The sequence below is a fragment of the Palaemon carinicauda genome, chromosome 25 (genome assembly GCF_036898095.1).
Source record: "Palaemon carinicauda isolate YSFRI2023 chromosome 25, ASM3689809v2, whole genome shotgun sequence".
In the NCBI taxonomy this organism is placed as follows: domain Eukaryota; kingdom Metazoa; phylum Arthropoda; class Malacostraca; order Decapoda; family Palaemonidae; genus Palaemon; species Palaemon carinicauda.
The window spans coordinates 101,948,635-101,974,199 of NC_090749.1; the positions used below are offsets into that span (position 1 = coordinate 101,948,635).

General features: G+C 43.6%; 1 protein-coding gene across 1 annotated transcript in view; it reads right to left on the reverse strand.

The window, feature by feature from the left end:
• Positions 1 to 964: 964 nt before the first annotated feature.
• Positions 965 to 25,565, reverse strand: part of LOC137618752 (DNA-directed RNA polymerase II subunit RPB1-like) — a 35,953-nt gene continuing 11,352 nt past the window's right edge. Inside the window, exons 2-15 of the mRNA XM_068348932.1 lie at positions 24,307 to 24,556; positions 23,896 to 24,165; positions 23,073 to 23,391; positions 22,136 to 22,649; positions 20,997 to 21,219; positions 20,495 to 20,740; positions 20,047 to 20,256; positions 16,088 to 16,875; positions 8,589 to 8,847; positions 7,856 to 8,167; positions 6,986 to 7,249; positions 6,710 to 6,872; positions 6,002 to 6,159; positions 965 to 5,255 (exon numbers count right to left, since the gene is read on the reverse strand). Coding sequence (XP_068205033.1) covers positions 3,342 to 5,255; positions 6,002 to 6,159; positions 6,710 to 6,872; positions 6,986 to 7,249; positions 7,856 to 8,167; positions 8,589 to 8,847; positions 16,088 to 16,875; positions 20,047 to 20,256; positions 20,495 to 20,740; positions 20,997 to 21,219; positions 22,136 to 22,649; positions 23,073 to 23,391; positions 23,896 to 24,165; positions 24,307 to 24,387 — 5,721 coding nt within the window. The 5' untranslated portion in view covers positions 24,388 to 24,556 and the 3' untranslated portion in view covers positions 965 to 3,341. The remainder of the gene's footprint in view (positions 5,256 to 6,001; positions 6,160 to 6,709; positions 6,873 to 6,985; positions 7,250 to 7,855; positions 8,168 to 8,588; positions 8,848 to 16,087; positions 16,876 to 20,046; positions 20,257 to 20,494; positions 20,741 to 20,996; positions 21,220 to 22,135; positions 22,650 to 23,072; positions 23,392 to 23,895; positions 24,166 to 24,306; positions 24,557 to 25,565) is intronic.

Here is a 25,565-nt window from a genome sequence, read left to right on the forward strand (position 1 = left end):
ACTGGGTCCGGCAGGGGAATTAGCTTGGGTTGTAACTCCAGGGTCAATGGGAACCAGTTGGTCCGGGGCCACTTGGGAGCCACTAGGGCCGCTAATCCTTGGAAGGATCTCAGCTTGGTGAGGACCTTTAGCAGAAGGTTGGGTGGAGGGAACAGGTAAATTCTGGTCCATCAGGACGACATGGCTATCTCACCCAAAAATAGTTTTTTCGTTATTTAGATGGCTTTGATGGGTCTAAGCTCAGTTGGATAAAATTGTTGAGAGACAGAAAAATGGATATCAGTTGTAGCCGCTTTCCATTTTGAGAAGTTATCCTGTTCAGCCGTTAGATTCAAATCGTATGCCATTCCATGTCATCAATGCTCTGACTCATGCAATGCTGTTAAAGACCCATTGATTTGAAATATTAAAAGACTAAAGAAAAACTTACTTCATAGGAGAGTTTTTCCATTTCATTTTCTGAGATGAGAAACATAATTCAGAGATGCCACTTTAAAGCGGGTGACTTGCAAGGAAGACAACTGCTACTAAATGCGACCAATTAAAAATATTTAATTAGTAGTGTCATGGCACTCATGAATGTAGTAGTGCGCTGTAGTAGTTCTTCTTACAAACTTAGTAGAGAATTAGTGAGATCGTCCCCGTTCTCGCAGGATGCTCAGACTTGAAGGATTGTCAATCGGTCCTTTGTCCTTCCTCGTGAACTCTCCCAAACATTATTGACTCTGCTAGGTTATCCTATCCTTCCTTGTCTTTTTCAGTCTTCATTTTATTATCATCATTTCTATTATTAGCTAAGCTACAACCCTAGTTGGAAAAGCACGTTGTTAAAAGCCCAAGAGCTCCAACGGGGAAACTAGCCCAGCGAGGAAAGGAAATAAGGAAACAGATAGAATAGGGCGCCTGAGTGTACCCTCATCTGATTGAAGAAAGTGGCATTACAAACTATGTAACATTATCGTGAATTTATTATCATATACAGGTGAATTTAATTGACATAATTGAATGCAAAATTTTGATGCCAAATGCAACGTGGGGGTTCACAAACATTTGTAACAGGACTAGAATGGTTGAGGGACCATGTCTGGTAAATACAATGTCCCCAGGTGAGCTCATGTTTCGTACGTTTTCTAAAGTAAAACTTCAATCCAAGTCAGGGGGAAAAGAATAAAGTAGGACTACTTGGGTTCCAAGCTCATAAGGAAACTATAATTTCACCAGACATTCCTTTGAGAAAAGGCGAACAAAAGATAATAGGCATTGAAATCATTCTATACATGAACACTCGATCTAAAATCTAGTGGTGTATACATTTGTTTAATCCTTTTACCGCCAGGCTATTTGGAACTTTCCAACCCTTAACCCCCGAGGCATTTTTTTTTTCAAGCACATTTTGCAGTATATTTTTTTTAAATTGCTCTAACAGCCTTAATTTTCGTCATAGAGAGGTCAGGTTGGTCTCATTCTCTTGAAAAATGCCTGAAGTTTCTCAAAAAATTATCAAAAATATGCAAAAAAAATTGTAAATAGCAGTTTTTTGCAAGGACGTACCAGTACGTCCATGGGGGTAAAGGGATGAGTTTTGTGAAACGTACCAGTACGTCCTTTGGGGGTAAAAGGGTTAAATATTGTGAGACCAGACAATAAGTATTGAGGAAGGAAGTTTCGTTTGGTCATACGTTGGCAGCCCGGCAATCCTGCTGTGGTACTAGCGTTAATATAAAGAGATATATTTCGACAGTCGCTCCACACGTTTCGAACGGCTATATAAAATCCCCAATATATTAATCCTTTACATCATGTTTGCACCATCTAAATTGTAATATCATTTCGCTTACCAATATTAAATTGAAATTGTCGAACATAACGTGCACCAATAGTTTTTCGATTGAATGTACAGTGTGACTAGATTAACAATTAGAATTGAGGATTAGGGAATATCAATTATTGATGTTTGACTAGATTTACAACCTGACATCAACTATCAATTCCCGAGACTAGAGATCACATGAAGTTGATTTGTGATCCGGATGAATCTAATGTAAACAAGGTGACCGTTGTCTTAAGACTCTTGATAAGATGCAAAAGAGTTTTCAATAGTTATTCTTTTTTGCTTTATCACCATTTTCAGGAAACTTGGAAAGCAAAGTCATCTATAGAATACAGTCAAAAACAATTTGTTTATGTGGTGTAAGCCGCAAGTTATTTACTTCTAAAAACGAGATTTCATGGTGTCAAAAACCCTCACGATCCAAAAATCTACTTCTATCGTAAATAACAATGACGGTGAGGTTACAGTGGAACGCAAGGCAAGATTCACTCTTAAAACTACTTCATTTCAGACACTGGGACAAACTGAGTTTTAAAAAGAGAAAAGAAAAAAAAAATTGGTTCTGTCAACCTTGATTTACAGGAAACCTTTAGCATCTGGGGACAGCGGAAGTAAAAGGCAGTTTTCTATGGCCACGTCTATTAATTGGCTCTTATATTAATATTTACGAAGCACGTTCAACCAGTTTGATCCTAGAAGCTAAATTCTTCTTCTTCCCAGCTGGTTCCCATTTTTATATGGGGTCACCGTTGCGGATGAGCCGTTTCTATCTTTTTCTATTCTACGCTTCTGCCTCATCAATCCCCTTCTCCTGTAAGTCTCCTCTCGCACAGTCCCTCCATCTCTTTCTTGGTCTCCCTCTTCTTCTACTTCCTTGAACCTTGAACCTTCCTTGAAGCTACATATTACTAGAAATATTACTGTTCTATAAACACTGCATATAGTGAAATTATTTAACCTTATTTCACACTGATAATTTTGAAATTCATGTAGGTACATTATTTTAAATGAAAAGTAATGCAGTATTGATGACAATTTGCAAAGGCTATGTCTAACGGTAATAGAGCTTTTCATAACACAGTACTAGATACTAATTTCTGATACAGTATGTACAGAACAACCGTGATAATGACTTGAAATACATTTGCCACCGATTGTGACGTGAAAAGCTTTGGACCTTATTAATGGGAAGACTTTATTGTCGAAAATGCGGATTTTTTAGATATCGCTCGCTTGCGACAACAACGTTATGACTCAAAAAATTTTATTTTTGAGTTATCCATATAGACATTCATCTTCAAATGCTGATTTTTTTGGCAAAAGTGTCATAATTGTACCTAAAAATTTGATCGCTAGAGGCGCTAAATGTCCTAACGACATAACATAATAAGAGTGTGTTTTAATTGATTAAAATGGCTCTCCTGAAAAATAGATATTTTTGAGTTATGACGACATTGTCGCAAACGAGCGATATGTCGTCTTGTGTCGGTTGATTCATTCAGCATTTACTTTAGTGGCTTGTCTTTTTCTTGTGTTTCTTTTCTTGCTGCTGCTCCTCTTCGTCTAGAGTGGGAGAATAGAGAGGAGACGTCGGACTGTATCCGGGAGTAGTTGGACTGTACGTTGGACTGGTGGGGCTGTACTTGGGACTGCTGGGACTGTACGTGGGCGAAGTTGGCGAGTATTTTGGGCTGGAAGGGCTGTACTGCGGACTGGAGGGGCTGTAGGTTGGGGACGTCGGGGAATACTTAGGGGAGGTCGGCGAGTACTTAGGAGACGACGGGGAGTACGAGGGAGAGGTTGGGGAGTAGGTGGGACTCGTGGGAGAGTACTTCGGGGAGGTGGGGGAGTACGACGGCGATCCCGGGGAATAGGTGGGGCTGGTTGGGGAGTAACTGGGGCTTGTAGGGGAATATTTGGGGGAAGTTGGGGAGTAGGAAGGTGAAGCGGGAGAATACTGAGGGGAGCTCGGGGAGTACGACGGGGAAGTCGGGCTGTAGCTTGGACTCGTTGGGGAGTAACCGGGCGACGAGGGAGAATAATTTGGAGCGTAGCTGGGAGATGTTGGCGAATACGAAGGGGACGTCGGGGAGTACGACGGAGATGTTGGAGAGTAAGAGGGTGATGTTGGACTGTAGCTGGGAGATGTTGGGGAATAAGAAGGACTCGTGGGGGAATAGGAAGGGGATGTTGGAGAGTACGAGGGAGATGTCGGAGAGTATGACGGGGAAGTAGGCGAGTAGGAAGGCGAAGTTGGAGAGTATGAAGGGGATGTTGGTGAGTACGAGGGAGATGTTGGTGAGTATGAAGGAGATGTTGGAGAGTATGAGGGAGAAGTGGGACTATACTGAGGTGATGTCGGGGAGTACTGAGGACTAGTGGGGCTGTAAGTTGGGGATGTTGGGGAATATCCCGGGGAAGCAGGAGTGATGCTTGGGGAAGTGGGCTGGTACGCCGGAGACGAAGGCGAGTAAGAGGGGGACAGGGCGTTGGCCGGGCTGGGGAAGTAGGGGCTCATGCCTCCTCCCGGTGACCCGGGGCTGCCGGGCTGGGGAGACCAGGCCGGGGAATAACCTGGGGATATGCCTATGGTTTCCGCCGTCACCACGGGCGAGAAAGCAGGTCCCCCGGGAGTCATGCCGCTGCCCAGTCCTGGCGTCCAGCCGCTGTACGGAGACATTGATGGAGTGGAGGCGGAGGCCCAGGGGGTCTGTGCTGGCGTCATGCTAGAAGACGGAGAAGCCGCCCCAAAGACGCTGCCTGTCATTATCATGCCGGATCCTGGCATGGGTATCTCCATACCCAGTTTGCACTTCTCGTCGTCAAGAACCAAGTCGAAGGCACCCGTTCCGATTTTGGGTAGCTGCCCTAACATGATGTTCTCCGACACACCCCTCACCGGGTCCACTTCGGCGTGGGAGGCCGCCTCCATTAGCACGTCGACAGACTCCTCAAAGGAACACTTCATGAGCGCCCCGGTGTCCTGTCGGTTGATGCCGTGACGCGTGATGGCCATGAGATGGCCCTTGCTCGTCATGACGTCACAAAGCAGGGCCAAGTGACGGTAATTGACGTACAGACCGTAGAACATCAGCACGGCGTTGATCTCCTTCTCAATGCACTTACGCACGGCCTCAATACCGAGGACCTCGAAGACTTCGAGGATGTCGTTGGACGACGTGCGCACGGGGTCGACGTCCCTCTCGGACAGCACCTTCATCAGGGCCGTGCCGTCAGTTTCTAGGAGCCATTCGGCGATGGCTTTGAACTCGCCGGATTCGTTGACGATGATCCTCTTCTTTTCGTCAGTCTGGGGCAGATGCATGTACACTTTGGAGATGGATTCGATGCCCTGGAGGGTCAGGTCGTTCAGCATGTTGGCTTCGATACATCGGAGGAAAGTGTCATCTTCCATCTTGTCGACCTGTCGGTGAAGAACAGTGAGGATTTTTAGTGGCAATGTAAAAAGCGAGGTATTTTGAAAACTAGATACAATATATGCGACTTGTGCATTTTCCTGTTACAAGGTAACTTCAAACCATAATCTAACTGTCACATGATTTAAATTTTATTCCAGCTATGACCAAGTTGTGGAGTGATCTTCCTAAACCAGTACAGTAGTTGAATCGGTGGAACTTCAAAAGTTCAAACTTGCAGTGAATGTTTTTATGTTGAAGTCTCTTTTTATAGTTTATGGCATGAAAGATCTATTTTAATGTTGTTACTGATCTTAAAATATTTTATTTTAATTGTTCATTACTTCACTTATAGGTTATTGGTATCTTTATTTTCTTTCCTCACTTGGCTATTTCTCTCTGTTGGAGCCCTTGGGCTTATAGCATTCTTCATTTTTATATTACTATCTAAGCTACAACCATAATTTGAAAAGCAGGCTGCTATAAGCCCAAGGGCTCCAACAGCAAAAAATACCCCAGTGAGGAAGGAAACAAGGAAATAGATAAACTAAAAGAGAATGAACAATCAAAACAACATTTTAAGAAGAGTAACAACATTAAAATTACTGCAGTTCTTTCGTGAATAAACTACGAAAAGACTTAAGTCAACTTGTTCAACATAAAAAGATTAGCTGCAAGTTGGAACTTTTGAAGGAGAACTTAGAACCATAAGCTGTCACTCGATTTTCCAGAATTACGAAGTCGATAGTATTACCTGTTCCTCGGGTTCGTCGTTCATTTTGTCATCGCCGACTATAATCCTGATCCGGAGAACCAGCTTCTCTGCGTTGTCGTCGTTGAATATGCAGTTCAGGTCATCGCCGAAGCCAGAGTTGATCTTCTGGGAGATCTGTTCCATCGTCAACTTTTTATCTGCGAGGGAAATGATATATGGAAATGATATATGGAATTGTTAAACAATAGCGACGTATCCAGCCTTAGTGCATGTCTAAAGAATCTGTTTCTTACCGAGAACGCTAGAATTAAAGATCGATAACTAAATTGGAAGGGCAGAAAGTCACTCTTCTAGTACCAGCTACAGCATCTCTGCTTAGGATAATTATTGGCAAAGAACTTCAGTATGAAATGATCTATTATGGGTAACATGCTTTCTACCTTACCTGTGGAGAGAGAAGTTGAAGATGCATGGGTGAGAGTTTGTTTAAATTATATCTATGATTTCTCAAATAACAACGTAATGATTTATTAAAACAGAATAAAAAGAATATATTTCCTGGCATGAGATTGGGTGTGGGTAGTACATTTAAGTAATTTAATATTTATATATGATTCATAAACAACTTGGGGGAGAACGCTATTGTAGGATACCGGGTATCTGCATTCGCATAACTACAGTCTTGTGACAATTGTATCGAGGAGAGAGAGCCCCATGATTTTCTCTCGAGAGGGGCAGTCCACCTACCTGTCATCTTCTTCCGGTCGAGCTCGATGCGGAGGAGCCACGGCGATATCCTGGCGACGTCGAAGTCGGGCATTTCGTAGTAGACGTTGACGAATTCCTGGTCCTCCACTATTACGGTGTTCTGTGGGTCTGGGTCGTAGTAGATGGCTGTGTTTGACGTCACCTGGAAGTCCAAGGTAGATTAATACAGTAACCCTTTTGACTATGTAAAACTGGATTCAATGCATCAATTTATATACTAGTATTGTTCAAGATGAGTACATCTGGTTACTAAACCTTCTTGAGTGTCGTGTGCTCCATGCGACAGAGGACGTTCTTGGCCTTCTCGGCGTCCCTGGCCGCAGACCCCAAGAGGAACACCGTCAGAGAGGGAGCTTTGGGCCTCTTGCTGATGTTGATGATCTCCTTCAGCCGGGGCACGCCCAAAGTTACGTTCTTGGAGGATACGCCGGCGAAATGGAAAGTGTTGAGGGTCATCTGGGTGGCTGGCTCGCCCAGAGATTGGGCTGCTAAGGCGCCCACCATCTCCCCGGGAGATGCCTGAAATTGGATGCTGAGTCAGCTATTTTGGAAATCAGTAGTGTCAGAAGGATCTGTAATTAAATAATGGTTGGGAATTCTTGAATCTTTGAGATTTAGTAATAATGTAATTGATCACTACTTCAGAATAGTCAAGCATAAAATGATAAAAAATTTCTTTTAGAATAGCAAGGATATGAATTAATATTTTATCATAGAATTTGGAATATTATGGAACCCCAAAGTTTCCTAATATCCTCGGAGGGAATCTTGGTGACCATGAATGGCAGAGGCAAGGGACAGTGACATTGCCCTGTCAAACAGGACAATGCCCTAGAGACTGACCACATTAAATATAATCAGTGCCCAAGCTAGGACCAAAGAGGGCCAGGTACTGGCTGCTGATGATTCAGCAGATAGACCTATAGGCTCCCCCATACCTCCCATCCTTATCTCAGAAGGGTGGTGAGGTTGTAGCGATCAAAGAAACTAACGAGTTTGAGCGGGACTCGAACCCCAGTCCGGCAATCACCAGTCAGGGACGTTACCACATCGGCCACCACAAGAATACAAACTTAACGAGTTTGAATAAGGAAAAATTAGTCTAGCACGACACGTTCGACTTGCCATAGATTGGTTGAACCGTGTTTCAATTTCACCGATGAGCCAGTTGAAAGCCTCCTGGGTCAGCTTGAAATCCTCCGCCACCTTCTTGGTGCAGAGCGTCGACCTGACCAGGCACTGGAAGAGGTACGTGGCGTTCTCGTTGGCCTGCACGCTGATGCGATCCTCGCCCGACACGATCACGCACTTGTTCAGCATGTTCTTGACGCTCTCCACCACCATGATCGGGGAGAGGTCCGTCGGGGTGCGTTTGTTGATGTGGAAGATCTTCTGCACATTCCAGATCATCCTCTCCAGGTTGCATGGGAGGACTACCTGGAAGGGCAATTTGTATTTGGGTTATTTGCGACTTACGCCTCGACTTACAAACACAAATCCAAACGAATTCATAAATTTCAGATGTATCAAAAGTTCATAATGAAATATTGTAACAAAATAATTCAGTGCAGCAAGGAAGACGACATTTGCAATCAGGAAAGGGACTTTTTTTGACTCTTGCGTCTGAGAATTGTAGACAAATGAGTTAGGTAAAGCCTACCTTAAGCCAAAATTTAACAAAATGCAGTTTGCATACAATTTACTAAACAGTTCTTTGAAACCTATGAACTTTGCAAGTTGAGGACTATCTGTATCTGCGTTTGGCTCTCGTATCTTTTACTGTAGCGATTCAAGAGATTAAACGTATCAATCTAAAACATTCAAAATGACAACACTTGTGCTGCCATCCATGTCTAACCTTGGTGTCCCCCTTAGGGAAGATGGTCCTCAACGCCCGCCTATCTTCCTGGAGTCTTAACCATTCACCCTCAATGCACGCAATGGCGTCCGGGGAGCCGATGACCTCTCTCACGACCTCCTCGGCGAAGAGCTTCCGTAGATAACGCTCGTTGGTGATGTCAAACTTGTACCTGTCTTCAAAGCGTCTGTTGGAGAGTTTGACTGTCGGCAGCGTCTGAAACTCTACGAATTCGCCCGCCAGGCCATCCTCACCGTATCTGCGTTATGAAGACAAATACAAATATTTTTTCGAGGCTATCTCAGTTTGATCACAACTAACTAACTTTATTTCTTTATAAGACCTCCCCTGCCAAGAGTCAAACCAATGTTCTTTTCCCTTCGAGCAATCGGTGCTGCATTGCGCCAGAGGATAAGATTAAAAAAAGGAGCTTTTAGCTAAACTAAATGGGTCTCTCCCACTAGTTACTGTTCTACGGTATCTCAGTCCCCAACTGTGTTGTCGTTATCAAGATAATTAGTTCACTCACAAGAATCTCTCTTTCATTTTGCAAGGTTTCGTAAACGATTCAAAACAAAATTTAACTTTTTATTGGTGCTAAATATCGTCAGTTTTCAATATTTAACTTAGCCGGTGATTATATAAGCTGCAGCTCTGCTGCTCGACAGAAAACTCTACGGAAAAAATCCGCCAGCGATCGCTATGCAGGTAGGGGGTGTACTTCAACAGCGCCATCTGTCGTGCAGGTACTCAGTACTCATTGTAAACAAAGAACTCAATTTTCTCTCTGTCGTGCTACCGGCAAGACCTACTAATTCGCTGTTGCTAACTGGATTTGTTTTCACAACTATTTGGTGAAGTACACTATTCTAGTTTTAAGCTTTCGCTGTGCAGGCTTTCTCTTCAATAAATCCTTGCATTCTTTTTTTGATATCGGATTATTTGTTGATGACTTTGGATAGTTTTTGAATTCCCCTTTGACCAATTCAAAATGGCTGACCCTTCTCAAGTCCCAAAATTCAGGAAGTGTAATGCTAGGGACTGTTCAAGGCGTCTTCCGAAGGCCTCTATCAATCCTCACACCGTTTGTTCCAATTGTCGGGATAAAACCTGTCAATTGGAAGATCGATGTGAGGAATGCGTTGGGCTTTCGGAATTCGATTTTATCGAATTCCAAAATATACACATAGGCTAGAGAGAGATAGAGTCAGGAGAAGTTCATCTCGTTCTGTTGATTTTTCCTCTCCTCATGCCCCACAACCTATTCCTTCCCCTGTAGTGGTTGCTCCTAATCCCCCTTCTGGCACTCAGGAACCTTCGATGGCTGACATGATGCGTGCCATCCAAGCTCTGGGTGAGAGAGTTGAGTCTCTGGCTAGTGACCGTAACCAGCTCATGGCGGACGTCAAGGAGCTGAAGTGTAAAAGTGCAGTGGGAAGTGGTAAAGTGAGTGATAGTGTTGTGGATAGTGTTGCGCTTGAGAGTTCGTCTGTTCGTGCCTGTCGTCCTCCTAGTCCGGGACCTCTTGCAAGCTCCCAAGTCCAGGGGAGAAGCAATGTCGTACGACCAATGGGTTCGAGAGGCTTTAATCAGCGAACAGACGTTCCCTCCGTGGTTTCGGGCGTATCTACCCAAGATCGCCCCACCCACACTAAGACGAGAGAGCCCATTTATTCCTCGTCTGCGGAAGAGGTTTCTCGTAAGAAACCATGGACCAAGGTCTCACGACCTCTTAAGCGCAAGTCGGTCCCTTCCGTGCAAGTCCAACGGCCCAGTTGTAGCCACTGGGTCAGTTCGGACTCGCTGCAGTCTTCCGACGACTGCTCACCTCCTAAGAGAGGCAAAGCGGTACCGCCTCAGGCAGTTACACCGTCTGTCGCCGCACCTGCTCCTGCAGACCCTAAGTGGTCTTTGCTGCAGACCATGCAGTACCAATTAACGTCTCTGATGCAGGACTTTCGTGCGGAGAAGGTTGCTGCTGCTCCAGCCTCTTGCCTACAACCAACCACACACTCGGTTGTGCGTCCTGTGGACGCTGAGGCGACCTTCTTGCGCACTCCAGCTGAGAGAGTCCCGCCACCCATGCGTTCCAGTGTGCCCTGCCAGCCGCATGTTGACGTTCAGCGACGCACGGAACCTTCCGTTGACGTTCGCGAGGTACAACAACCGTCAGAATTGTTTTGTTTTGACGCGGTGCGTCAACCTCCGCAACCCAGTGTGGTTGCCACTACTCTCCCACATCAGACTAGACAGTCTGGAGTAGACGCTGTGCGTCCCCGCGCCGCTATGGTTGTGGCCAGCTCACAGACTGGGCAACAGTTCCATGACGTTGCGTCCGGTTCAATCACGCGTGCACCCGTGCGACCGGACTCAGCTAACCAGCCGATACCTACTCCATTGCCGCTTCCTCCTCAATACTCGGATGATGGACTCTCTGATGATGACGATGCGGCACACGTTGATGATCCACATTCGGACCTTGACGAGCCCAAGTCCACGCAACCCTCTTTGGACTTTAGAAAAGTTCTTGCTCTATTCAAAGAGATGTTTCCGGACCAGTTTGTGTCTGTGGCTCCGCGCTCTCCTCCGTCAGAGTTTGCTTTAGGTACGCAGTCATCCTCGCCTGCCTTTACTAGACTCGTCCTCGCACGCTCGTCCAAGAGAGCTTTACGAGTTATAGGAGAATGGATGCAGTCCAAAAAGAGTCTAGGGAAGACAGCCTTTACGTTTCCCCCTGCTAGACTCTCTTCCAGATCGAGCGTCTGGTATGCCACGGGAGAAGTTCTCGGCTTGGGAGTTCCTGCCTCTGCCCAGGGCGACTTCTCAAGTCTTGTAGACTCTCCCCGCAGGCTAGCCATGAGACGCTCTAAGATTTGCTGGTCACCTTCGGACCTAGACCATCTGTTGAAAGGGTTATTTAGAGCCTTCGAGGTCTTCAACTTTTTAGACTGGTGTCTGGGAGCTTTGAGCAGGAAGATCTCCCCGACTGAGAAGGAATCTTCCTTGCTCATCATGTCCTGCATGGACAAGGCCATACGTGACGGATCTAGTGAGCTTGCTGCATCGTTCGTATCCGGAGTCCTCAAGAAGCGTGAGAACCTTTGCTCTTTCCTGTCAGCTGGAGTGACACCGTGTCAAAGATCAGAACTTCTGTTTGCTCCTCTCTCTAAGTGCCTTTTTCCAGAGGACTTGATTAAGGAGATTGCTGCTTCTTTGATACAGAAGGACACCCATGACCTGGTTGCGTCCTCTGCCCGCAAAGCCACCCCTTTGCCTACCTTGTCAGCTAGACCAAGGATGGACACTCCAGCGTCCCGATTTATTCCGCCCTTTCGTGGCAGAGCCTCCAGCAGAGGAGGTGCTCGTGCCGAAGGGAGACGTGGGAAGAAGAAAGGAACCAAGTCCTTTAAGGCAGAGTCTGACTGCCAGCTTCTTCAGACAGCAGTGGGAGCCAGACTCAAGAACTTCTGGCAGACCTGGGAGAAGAGAGGCGCAGATGCACAATCTGTGAAGTTGCTCAGAGAGGGGTACAAGATCCCGTTTGTACGAAAACCCCCTCTAGCAACGTCTCCCATCGATCTCTCTCCCAGGTACAGAGAGGAAGACAAGAGACGAGCATTGAAACAGGAGGTGTCTCTCTTACTAGAAAAGGGAGCGGTAGTCAAAGTCCTGGACCATCAAACCCCGGGCTTCTACAACCGTCTCTTCTTAGTGGCAAAGAAGACAGGAGGGTGGAGGCCGGTGCTAGACGTCAGTGCGCTGAATGTCTTTGTCACAAAGCAGACGTTCTCCATGGAGACCACAAAGTCCGTTCTAGCAGCGGTCAGAAGGGAAGACTGGATGGTCTCTTTAGACCTAAGGGACGCATACTTTCACGTCCCCATCCACCCAGACTCCCAACCTTTTCTGAGATTTGTTTACAAAAAGGTTGTCTACCAGTTTCAAGCCCTGTGCTTTGGCCTAAGCACAGCTCCTCTTGTGTTTACGAGGCTGATGAGGAATGTAGCCAAATTCCTTCATTTAGCGGACATCAGAGCCTCCCTCTATTTGGACGACTGGCTTCTAAGAGCTTCTTCCAGTCGTCGCTGTCTGAAGGATCTAAAGTGGACTCTAGATCTGACCAAGGAATTGGGTCTCCTGGTCAATATGGAAAAGTCTCAAGTGGTCCCATCCCAAACTATTGTGTATTTAGGGATGGAGATTCACAGTCTAGCTTTTCGGGCTTTTCCGTCGGCCCCCAGAACAAGTCAAGCCCAGTTATGCATCCAGAACATGCTGAAGAAGGAACGATGTTCAGTCAGGCAGTGGATGAGTCTGATAGGGACGCTATCATCCCTGGAACAGTTCGTATCGTTAGGAAGACTACACCTCCATCCTCTTCAATATCACCTAGCTGTTTACTGGAAAAAGGACAAGACGCTAGAAGCGGTCTCGATCCCCATTTCCGAGAAGATGAAGTCTTCCCTGACTTGGTGGAAGGACAGTATCAGCCTCAGAGAGGGTCTGCCCCTGGCTGTTCAGACTCCCAACCACGTTCTCTTCTCGGACGCATCGGACACGGGCTGGGGCGCGACATTAGACGATCGGGAATGCTCGGGAACTTGGAACTCCAGTCAAAGGACAATGCATATCAACTGCAAGGAGCTACTGGCAGTTCATCTGGCCTTGAAAAGCTTCAAGTCTCTCCTTCAAGGCAAAGTGGTGGAGGTGAACTCGGACAACACCACGGCTTTGGCGTACATCTCCAAGCAAGGAGGGACCCACTCTATGACGTTGTACGAGATCGCAAGGGACCTCCTCACCTGGTCAAAAGATCTAAACATTTCACTAGTAACGAGGTTCATCCAAGGCAACTTGAATGTCATGGCAGATTGCCTCAGTCGGAAGGGACAAATCATTCCAACAGAATGGACCCTACACAAGGATGTGTGCAAGAGACTGTGGGCCACATGGGGCCAGCCGACCATAGATCTCTTCGCAACCTCGATGACCAAGAGGCTCCCAATATATTGCTCACCAATCCCGGACCCAGCAGCAGTTCATATAGATGCCTTTCTCCTAGATTGGTCACATCTAGACCTATATGCATTCCCCCCGTTCAAGATTGTCAACAAGGTACTGCAGAAGTTCGCCTCTCACGAAGGGACAAGGTTGACGTTAGTTGCTCCCCTCTGGCCCGCGAGAGAATGGTTCACCGAGGTACTTCGATGGCTAGTGGACGTTCCCAGAACTCTTCCTCTAAGGGTGGACCTTCTACGTCAGCCACACGTAAAGAAGGTACACCAAGGCCTCCACGCTCTTCGTCTGACTGCCTTCAGACTATCGAAAGACTCTCGAGAGCTAGAGGCTTTTCGAAGGAGGCAGCCAGAGCGATTGCTAGAGCAAGGAGGACATCCACCCTTAGAGTCTACCAATCGAAGTGGGAAGTCTTCCGAAACTGGTGCAAGTCAGTATCAGTATCCTCGACCAGTACCTCTGTAACTCAAATAGCTGACTTCCTTTTATACCTGAGGAAAGAAAGATCTCTTTCAGCTCCCACTATCAAGGGTTACAGAAGCATGTTGGCATCAGTCTTCCGTCACAGAGGCTTAAATCTTTCCAACAACAAAGATCTACAGGACCTCCTTAAGTCTTTTGAGACCACGAAGGAGCGTCGTTTGGCTACACCTGGTTGGAATTTAGACGTTGTACTAAGATTCCTCATGTCAGAAAGGTTCGAGCCGCTACAATCAGCCTCCTTTAAAGATCTCACTTTAAAGACACTTTTCCTGGTTTGCTTAGCCACAGCTAAAAGAGTCAGTGAGATTCACGCCTTCAGCAGGAACATCGGATTTTCATCTGAAACGGCTACATGTTCTTTACAACTTGGTTTTCTAGCCAAAAACGAGCTACCTTCTCGTCCTTGGCCGAAATCGTTCGATATTCCAAGCCTATCAAATATGGTTGGAAATGAACTAGAAAGAGTCTTATGCCCTGTGAGAGCTCTTAAGTTCTATTTAAGACGAACTAAACCTTTACGAGGACAGTCAGAAGCTTTATGGTGTTCAGTTAAGAAACCATCTTTGCCTATGTCAAAGAATGCTTTATCCTATTTTATCAGACTGTTAATACGAGAAGCTCATTCCCATCTGAGTGAGGAAGACCAAGCTTTACTGAAGGTAAGGACACATGAAGTTTGAGCTGTCGCAACTTCAGTGGCCTTTAAACAAAATAGATCTCTGCGAAGTATAATGGACGCAACCTATTGGAGAAGCAAGTCAGTGTTCGCGTCTTTTTATCTTAAAGATGTCCAGTCTCTTTACGAGAACTGCTACACCCTGGGACCATTCGTAGCAGCGAGTGCAGTAGTGGGTGAGGGCTCAACCACTACAATCCCCTAATTCCATAACCTTTTTAATCTTTCTCTTGAAATGTTTTTATTGTTGTTTTTGGGTTGTCCGGAAGGCTAAGAAGCCTTTCGCATCCTGGTTGATTTGGCGGGTGGTCAAATTCTTTTCTTGAGAAGCGCCTAGATTAGAGGTTTTGATGAGGTCCTGTGGTATGGGTTGCAACCCTTCATACTTCAGATCCTAGGGGTCGCTCAGCATCCTAAGAGGATCGCGAGGCTCCGTAAGGAAGACGTACTTAAAAAGGCAGAGTAATTGTTCAAGTCGACTTCCTTACCAGGTACTTATTTATTTTATGTTTGTTATTTTGATAACTTCTAAAATGAAATAAAAAATCCTTAGCTCATAATAATGTAAACATTTATTGCTGGTCTCTACCCACCCCCCTGGGTGTGAATCAGCTTATATAATCACTGGCTAAGTTAAATATTGAAAAATGTTATTTTGATAATAAAATAAATTTTTGAATATACTTACCTGGTGATTATATATTAAAGGACCCTCCCTTCCTCCCCAATAGAGACGCAGTGGACCGAGGAGAAAATTGAGTTCTTTGTTTACAATGAGTACTGAGTACCTGCACGACAGATAGCGCTGTTGAAGTACACCCCCTACCTGCATAGCGATCGCTGGCGGATTTTTTCCGTAGAGTTTTCTGTCGAGCAGCAGAGCTGCAGCTTATATAATCACCGGGTAAGTATATTCAAAAATTTATTTTATTATCAAAATAACATTTTTCACAGAACTATCAAGTGAGTTTATCCTACTTTGTTGACATTTTTAAAAATTATTTCCATCTTCCCCAACCTATTTACATTGGTAGCAATTTTCTGTGATATACTGTATGCCCAGACTATTCAATATGTTTTCCCAAGAACAAGAAAGACGTGAAAATTTAGATGGAAGATGAAGAATTTTGACATAACTACAGACTAACCAACAGTTAATAGGATGGAGTGACAGCCAATAAATGGTCTCCATGATAAACCGATAAAGGTGAATAACTAAGCAATGAGCAAAAAGGAAGAATATGGTAAAACTAAGTAGGAAAATAGGAATTTCAACTTTTTACTCTCACCCTCAAGGAAAAAAATTTTTGATTTTGTAACCTACCTGAGCTGAATGACTTGGCTGACACTGTTCCTAACCGTTCCGTCGTAGTTGACCATGACGCTCTCCATAGCCTTGATGAGACGCCTCTGGATGTAGCCTGTCTCAGCAGTCTTTACGGCCGTGTCGATCAAGCCCTCGCGACCACCCATGGCGTGGAAGTAGAACTCGGAGGGAGTCAGTCCGGCAAGGTAGGAGTTCTCTACAAAGCCCCTGGATTCAGGACCGTAATCGTCTTTGATGAAGTGCGGCAGGGTCCTCTTCCTAAAGCCGAACGGGATCCTCTTACCCTCAACGTTCTGCTGCCCCACACAGGCGATGACCTGGGAGATGTTAATGTTGGAGCCCTTCGATCCGGCCACCACCATGGCCTTCAGGTTGTTGTACTCAGTCAGGGACTTCTTGGCGGAGCCTCCGGTCTTGTCACGAGCATCGTTGAGGATCCTGTTCACCTGGTTCTCAAAGGTCTGCCTCAGGGTGTTACCGGGCGTGGGCTCCAGCTCGTCGTTGTGGGCCTTCTGGATGACGTCCTTCACGTCCTCTTTGGCCTTGGAGATGGTGTCCTGGATGACGCGGTAGGTGTTGGGGTCAGAGATGGTGTCCCCGATGCCGATGCTGTGGCCCTCCAGCAGGAGCCAGTTGTTCACCACCGTCTGGATGTTGCCGTAGAAGCGGCCGGCGATCTCGTGGCCCAGTTCCATCCAGGCCAAGTGCATCATGGACCCAGAAGAGGCACCCAGGGTCTTCTTACAAAGGATGCCCATGATCAGCTCGCCGTGTTCTACCAAGACCTGGAGGAAGATATCTTTATCATCGTATTTGTTGTGGTCGTAGTTTTGGCTGAACTATTGCAAATTCCAGCAAATTCTTGCAATGATAGTGGAGCTTGAACGTACTGAATGGCCTCACTAGCTCAAGTGTAAAGTCAAAAGGACACAATTCCATTCCATTCCAAAAGAGGTAATATTGAATTATTACAGTGATTTATGAAAGCAACTAAAAAGCTTAAGTAAATAAAGCAAATACAGTGATGGCAAACACAGTAGATTTTTTTTTTTTTCTTCTTCTACCAAGGAGCTCTGATGAAAATATGAATGAATATAAACTATTTGTAACATTTCTTTTAAATATAAAGGCCTCAAACAGCACTTGCTTAAAAATAAAGTTTCTTAAAACAAACGTACGTTTCGTGCATTTTCATATCGGGAATTACTTACGCAAACCGTAGATCCCAAGTGGTTAGTAATTGGTGTCATCAAGGGAGCATGAAAAATAAAATTCAGTTTAGATTAATATATTATACTTATCTTTATTTATGGGAACTTTTACCTGGTATAATATCCTAATGTATGTTGATTGTTAGTATTTTACATTAGGATTAATAAAAGATATAATTTTAATGGGATATAGAGGGCAAGTAGATTATAATTTATAAACTAAGCATCTATACCTAAAGAAGGGTTTACGCCTTCCATATCACTTCAGAACCCGCCCCCCCCCCCCCAAACAATTATACTACCTCTGTGTCTTCTGCAAGTGCCGTTAACTCCAATCCCCAGAATTGAAGTTAACTATGTTGGGGGAAAACAACATTGCCAGTAATGTTCAATGTGGAAATGTAAATGTTTTTATTATTATAATTTTTTATAATTCACGGTACTTGCAATCCTGGACTAAATGTTTTTATTATTATAATTTCTATAATTCACGGTACTTGCAATCCTGGACTAAATCAAATGTAGGTACTGTATATAGATAGGTTTAATTTCATCTCGTCATAAATAGTATTTCAAGAAGTTCTTTATGTATGTGTGTGCATGTGTGTGTGTGTATGTGTGCACGCACATGTCCGTGTGCTGGTTTGTGTATAGTCTGTCTTCCCTTTTAATTAGTAGCACAAGAGAATAAAGTTATTAGTGCCACAATCTCTTAATTTTAACCAATAACTGAAATTTAATAGTATATCTATCCAGCATATTGTATTGAGGTGGTTTGGATACATGGAGAGAATGAAGAATAATCTGATGATGAATGCTAAGGAGAGAGAGAGACCTAGAAAATGTAATATCCAGGATGTGCGAGAATACAAGAGTTGGGCTCTATGTTGAGTACGTAAAACAAGGGAGGGTGTATGGAAGGAAGTTAGTCGGGCAGCGGTAGGAGTAATAGCGGAAATACAGCATTTGTTCAGGTAAAGAAGAGGGTGTGTGAATTCCCAAGTTTCCTTTCCACTTAAAGGTAGAACCAAGGATGACCAAGCAAAGGCTGTAGATGAATTGGCACCTAGACTTGCAGGCCACAAACCCCCGTCCATTATTAGCCCATGAGGACAGTGACATGGACGCTAACAAAAACAATTGTAGTGTGAGAGCTGTGTGAAATCCAGGCATACAGATTAAGAATCAATTATTTCTCCAAGTTTATTTTTTATTAAAGACTTATTTGACATCTGAAAATATAGGAGCTTATGATAGAGTTGATGATGAGGCATTAAAGATGTATGGTACAGAAAACAGATTTTTTAAAGCTATTAAAAGTTTTCTTTTGATGAGTTTGAAGCGGAAGACTGGTTGGTTTGGTGCGAAAGAAGTCTTGAGCTTTGATGTCTCCATGGCTGTTCAGCATCTTTATGTCTGGAGTGATGTGAGAAGTCACAGAAGGGAATGTATATGTAGGTACAGAAGTCGTTGGATGAAAGAATCCGTTGAGAATGGGATGTCGAATAATTGATGTTTGTAGATAATACTGCGCTGATATGAGATTGTGAAGAGAAACCACAGAGGATAATATAAAAAAAGCTGGTAGTGTTTGGAAAAGAGGAAAGTGGAGAGAAAATGAGTAAATGAAAACAAAATGAATGTTGAAACGGAGGATGAAAGAATAGAAGTAAATACGGTTCATAATAGCAGGATGCTAATTTCATGAGTCGTAGAATGGTTGAAGAAGAAAAGGGCCACAGAGTATATGCAATAGTCCATGAAAGCCAAATTGCAAATGAACGAATGAATCGTAGACCCAACTCTTATGTGATCTAAGAAGAAATATGGAGCTACATAGGACTAGTAAAAGGTTAGTAAGATGAAAAGAAATACATTACCTGAGCATTCAGAGATGGTTCAGCCATGTGGAAAGAATCGATGTTAATAGGTTAGTGAGAGGAGTGTATAACGTAGAAGTGCCTGAAGGTAGGAGACAAATTGATAGACAATGAAAGGGAAGAAATGATTATCCGGGTGGAAACAGAAGGCGGCTAAGACATTGACGAACGACGCAGTGTCTGTTTGGGGTTTTGATGATATGCTGATGACCCTTCTGTGTAGATGTATGAAGTAATTGATATGGGATTGATCCACAATTCAATAATTAAAGGACTGATAGGGCTGGGATTGATATTTTGCTTTTCTCTGACCCTCACCTAGGGAACTATTTAATGTTGAATATTGAATGTGCGTACAGTTTGTGTTTACGTATATGTGGGTATGTATGTATGTATGTATTTATGTATGTATATATATACATATATATATATATATATATATATATATATATATATATATATATATATATATATATATATAAATATATTTATATATATATATATATATATATATATATATATATATATTATATACTGTATATATATATATATATATATATATATATATATATATATATATATATATATATATATAAATGTATTTATATATATATATATATATATATATATATATAAATGTATTTATATAAATATATATATATTATATATATATATATATATATATATATATATATATATATATATATATGTATATATATATATATATATATAAAATTTACATTGTATGCTTGTAAATATCTAGAACCATTATAAAGTAATATCCTTGGGTTAATTCAAGTCAGTTTCTAAGCATAACAAACCTCTTGACGAATCAAAATACCGAAGCACGTTCGCGAGCGCTTACCTTCGTATCGCCGGGAGAGATCCACTTGTAGGGTCCGTCGTCTTCGTCGTCCGGGTGCGTGGCGTGGGTCTTGACGAGGTTCAGGTTTCCCGGGATGATGAGAGTGAAGATCTGCTTGCCAGTCCATAGGGGCTTTGGCTTCAAGATGGCCGGCTGGGGCAGGCGTCCATCCCAGATGGGGAGGAACATTAAGAGGTGCATCATTTCACACTGGAAAAGAGCAAACAAGTTAATAAAGTTCGACTGTCTGCTACAGTTCCTCATTGAAAGAAAAATATATTAGACAGAAGATGGGTCTCCCACATTCAAGTATCCGCTGAAGAAAGACATGATCCTGAGGGAATCGGTGAAATAACATGTGTCAACAAATCTGTTGGACTTCCTATCGTCGACCACCGACGAACAAGTGAAAGAGGTGATAGGTATTAGTGGTAATAAATCCCTCTACCTTTTCCAAAAAGACGTCTCTTTTCGTCATCTTTCTGACAGCAGTGAGCGTGTCTTGCACGATGCCCATGACGGGTCTGTTCGACTGGGGAGTCACCACCATACGCGGCGTCAAGTGCATGTTCTCTATCTCGGCCCTCGTCTCCATGCTCTGGGGCACGTGGAGGTTCATCTCGTCCCCGTCGAAATCGGCGTTGTAGGGCGACGTCACGGAGAGGTTCATTCGGAAGGTGGACCACGGTAGGACCTGGAAAGGGTCGTCGAAAAGGATGAAATGGTTCGTTATATCTGGGTCCATATAATGTAAATAAACTACTCTTCTTGAAATGTGGATGGGAAAGTAAGGATCTTATAGAAATAGTTTCCATTAATTCAAATTACATTGGATAAAGATAGAGTAGAATGGATTATAGGAAATGAATTAAATAATCTTGAGAACCTAAAATGACATACAGAAATCAGAATCATATCAGCTCAATGATAGTATTTTAACTTTGACCTACCTTGACCTTATGCCCCATCATGGACATCTTATGTAAGGTCGGCTGGCGGTTGAAAATGATCAGGTCGCCGTCGGTGATGTGGCGCTCGACCCTGTACCCGCACTGCAGGTGAAGGTCGGAGGGCTTGGGGTGGTAGCGCAGGTCAATGCGGGCGCCGTTGTCTCGCATTATGTACTTGGCTCCGGGGTACTGGTTGTTACCCCTCTTGACCAACTCTATCATCCTGTTGGGGTAAGGTCGAGAAGCTGAGTGTCTCTCTCTCTCTCTCTCTCTCTCTCTCTCTCTCTCTCTCTCTCTCTCTCTCTTTTATAATGCTACTGTCCTCTATAACAATATACTTCCAAACGCTATAGCAGTCTTCCACTTGCGATCTTTCAACATTCATGCTGGTATAATTTCTCCATCTTTATGGAGAATTTCACCTTAAAGTATCTCCTCTCTTTACCTGTAGCTGCAGTTTTTCCCCACTATCACCAACTAAAACAATACCACCGGGAAATATCAGTCTTTCCACCTTCCATTAAAGACTCACTTATCTCACGTTTTAATTAAGTCTGTCCTCCGAACTGACTTTAATACCACATTCATAGATATATTCACCAATCCAGGAGACATGATACCAGAAGCAGACATGCTATTGACTCTCTTTTGCCCCATACCACTCGCATTCATATCTATACAATTTGATGCTTGTTTCGTTGTCTTTTATTCAAGTTACCGTTAACAATTTGCTTGTTAGATCATGCTTCCTCAATGGCCTCACATTTATCAATTCTTTCATTACCTTTTTTTAAGCTCCTTTCATGTCTGATACTCCATTTCAATTTGCTCTCACATGTCTTCACAACTGTTTTTTTTATAAAGTTTACTCTACACCCACACGCCCACTTCTCTAAACCTACGCTGTTTTATCCCTATCAGTCCTGTGTTTTCTGTTAAACTTTTTCCGCAAAACCCCACCTTCCTTTCGCAGATATAAAATGAACTAATAACGGGTAATCTCACTTGAACAGCGATAGAACATAACTTTATCGTTCAGACCAGAAATATATGTTCATATTTAGCTCAAATTCATTGGGCTCAAATACCTAAGCCATATTTTAGCATTCATGCATAAAGACAAAATTTAGAATCCTTACTTAGTGATATTAAAAGGTGTCACAATTTCCGGGTAGGTGAGATTCTGCGCAATCGAACGTGGCACGCCCACCTGGTCAATCCTGAGGTTGGGGTCGGCCGTAATGACGGTGCGGGCAGAGAAGTCCACACGCTTCCCCATCAGGTTACCTCTGATCCTACCTTCCTTTCCCTTCAGGCGGGACTTCAGAGCCTTCAGCGGCCTTCCGGACTTCTGCAGGGCCTTCGGCATGCCGGGGATGTCATTGTCGGTCATGGTCGCGACGTGGAACTGCAACATCTTGATGTTCTCGGCGATGATGTGGGCAGCGGCGCCCGCCTGCTCGTTTCTCAGCAACTCGTTGTTGGCCTTGATGATGTCGGCGAGCTTGTGGGTGATGTCGTCCTGGTTCCTGGCTGTGCCGTACATGACGACTGCCGGGCGTACGGGCAGGGGCGGGACCGGGAGCACCGTCAGGATCATCCAATCGGGGCGGGCAAATTTAGGGTCCATGCCCAGCAAGTAGCATTCCTCATCTGGAAGATATGATCGTAATGATGATGACAATATTAGTACGAATTATACACGAAGATACCAATCAAACCAGTTCCAGTTCCAGTTAGATTCCAAAACGTTCTTTTTAATCATTTACTTTGTTGGTAATTAGACTTCAAAACTCCACATTCCATGGACAAATGTTGATATTGAGATAAGAACATGGTCAGTAATTTGTAAATACTAGGATTGAGAATGTTGAAGATTTGTTTAATTTCACAAAATTCAAAATAGAAAAATCATACTTCCTGATAAATCAAGATGAACATTTCCCCCTGCGATTTTGTGTTATTTTTACCAAATGAAAACCACAAAAAATCTTTTCTTATTCCAAAACTCATGAATTCCATCTCTCAGAACTTATAAGCTTAACATAATTACTTCTTTCTATAAAACAAACTCACCCGAGATATGTTTAAATATCTCGTAGACCCTCTCGGCCGTCAAGACCTGCTTCCTCTCCTGCGTGTCCTCATTCACGTGCTTCCATTCGGCCATGAGTTCGATTCCAACTCTCTTGACGTTGGGCTGGTACCTCCCGCAGCCGCCGTGACCCGAGGCCTTCTTCACCACCTGGGTCGGGTCGTCTGGCTCTTTGGTCACGTCCACCTCTTCGCCTCCCTCGCAGATCATCTTGCTCTTGCAGAGGTTGTAGATGTGAAGAAGACGCTTCCTGGGTTGGCCTTTCGATTTGGTGACGATTTCTCGCACTTTGGGGTGTTGCTGTTTTTGGAAGCAGGTGAACGTGGATTAGAATTGATTTAATTAATTTAATGATAGTATTCCACTGTTGCATAAGAAGATGGATTAAATATTATTACATTGATTTAAGAATAGTTTGTCAAGGTTCCACTGTCGCAGAAGAACGTGGTTTAAACTTCATTAATAAAAGAATAGTTGATTTAATAATAGTCAAGGTTCCACTGTCATATAAGGAAGTTAGACTCCAGTTTTTTTTTTGTCTTTATAATTCTGGGAATAAATGCAACATCTGCCTTACAGTTATACAACTAGTTATGACAGAACGTTTAGGTGTAGCTTACAACAATAGTGAAAAAATGAAGAATCCCTTTCCAGCAGTATTACTTTCATATACATCACTCCCATTTTTGTGTCCTTGCCTATAGGGCATGTCTGCTCACGGTCTTCCCCCGTGGGGAGTTTAGTGACACGTCATCACTACAGATTGGTGTATGTGCATGTACAATATACGTAAACAGTACTCACACAGTTGTAAAGTAGCTTACTGCAGTAGAAACAGACACATCTCATAATTTTCACAGTTTTGGTCAGGAAGCCGACGTGGTAGACAGGTTTGGCCAAGTCCAGATGCCCGAAGTGTCCCGGGCAGTCGGACATATTCCCCGCGCAAGTGGTACATCTGGTGTGGCGGTCCAGGCATCCCTGCCGAGGGTCCATCAGCCCTCCCAGTTTTGGTCGACCATTCTCGTAGACCTCCGGGTATCGGATGCCTCCCTCCGTCACCGACATGCGACGCTACGGGGGAGAGAAGTTGTTCGTCAAATTTGAATTTGTCACTATAAGTTAGAACGTGTAGGTCTGAAATTCAATACGGCAACTAGACTAGTTTCTTGTGACGACTTTATTGGAAAGTTAAACTGGTAGAGAAATACTTACAATCTCATCGGGGCTGAGGATACCGAACTGTACTCTCCGCACCGTTCGCAACGGAGCCTTGCTGTCTTGTGAGGTCGCCATCTTGGAAAGCGAAGGCTGAGTTGGGTCTCAATTATTCTGCTAAAACCTCGATTCGAACCCAGAGACTTAATCCGACAAGTCCATTGTTAGAACGAGCGGACTGTCGTTCAGAAAGTGCGGAGGATCTAGGTTTGACTTTATGACGTTACTTGTTTTAACTTGTATTCACCTGGAAAATAGTAATGTAGGTCATTAGTTTATACTCATACCTTAATTTTGAATTAGTCATTTGCTAATTATACTTAATCTGGGTTCTATGAGTTAAAATAAAATCAATAATAATTCTGCGTATCAGATTTGTATTAATCTATACCGAAGCATTAATGTGTGAAAGGTTTGCGTATTGCCATGATCAGCAAACTTGTAGCAGTCACGGTCACCCCATACTAGGTTGGTTTGTTGTGAGCGACCAGACTAAAGTCTCCCACCATCACCAATCTGCAGTAGTCAGCTCGATGATGAAATGGCCAAACCCCTGACATATCTGAGGCCTTTGTTCTGCAGTGGACTAGAAACGGATGCGTTTTTTGTTGTATATTGAGACACTATAATAGCAATTATTTCATGAATAATTATAATTAGAATATAATTAGAATGAATTAACTAGGTGTGTAGAAGGACTGAATAGAAGGAATTATGTAGTTGTTATGGGTGACTTAAATGCTAGAGTGGGCGCTGGAGAGGTAGAAGGTGTCATTGGGAAGTATGGCGTACCAGGTGAAAATGAGAGTGGTGAGAGACTGGTAGACATGTGTGTTGAACAAGAGATGGTAATAAGTGCTAGCTTCTTTAAAAAGAAAGATAAAAATAAGTATACATGGGTAAGAGTGGCAAATGGAAGAGTAGTAGAAAGGGCATTAATGGATTATGTGTTGATAACTAAAAGAATGTTTGGAAGATTGAAAGACGTGCACGTGTTTAGGGGTATGGCTAACGGTGTGTCTGATCATTTTTTGGTGGAAGGAAAATTAGTTGTAGCAAAAGAGTGGGGGAATAGAGTAGGTGGATGTAAAAGGGAGGTAGTGAGGGTTGAAGAGCTGATAAAACCGGGGGTAAAAAGTAAATATCAGGAAAGGTTGAAAATTGCATATGACAATGTGAGAGTAAGAGAAACTGGTAATTTAGAGGAGGAGTGGAAGTTAGTAAAAGAAAATTTTGTTGGGATTGCAAGTGATGTA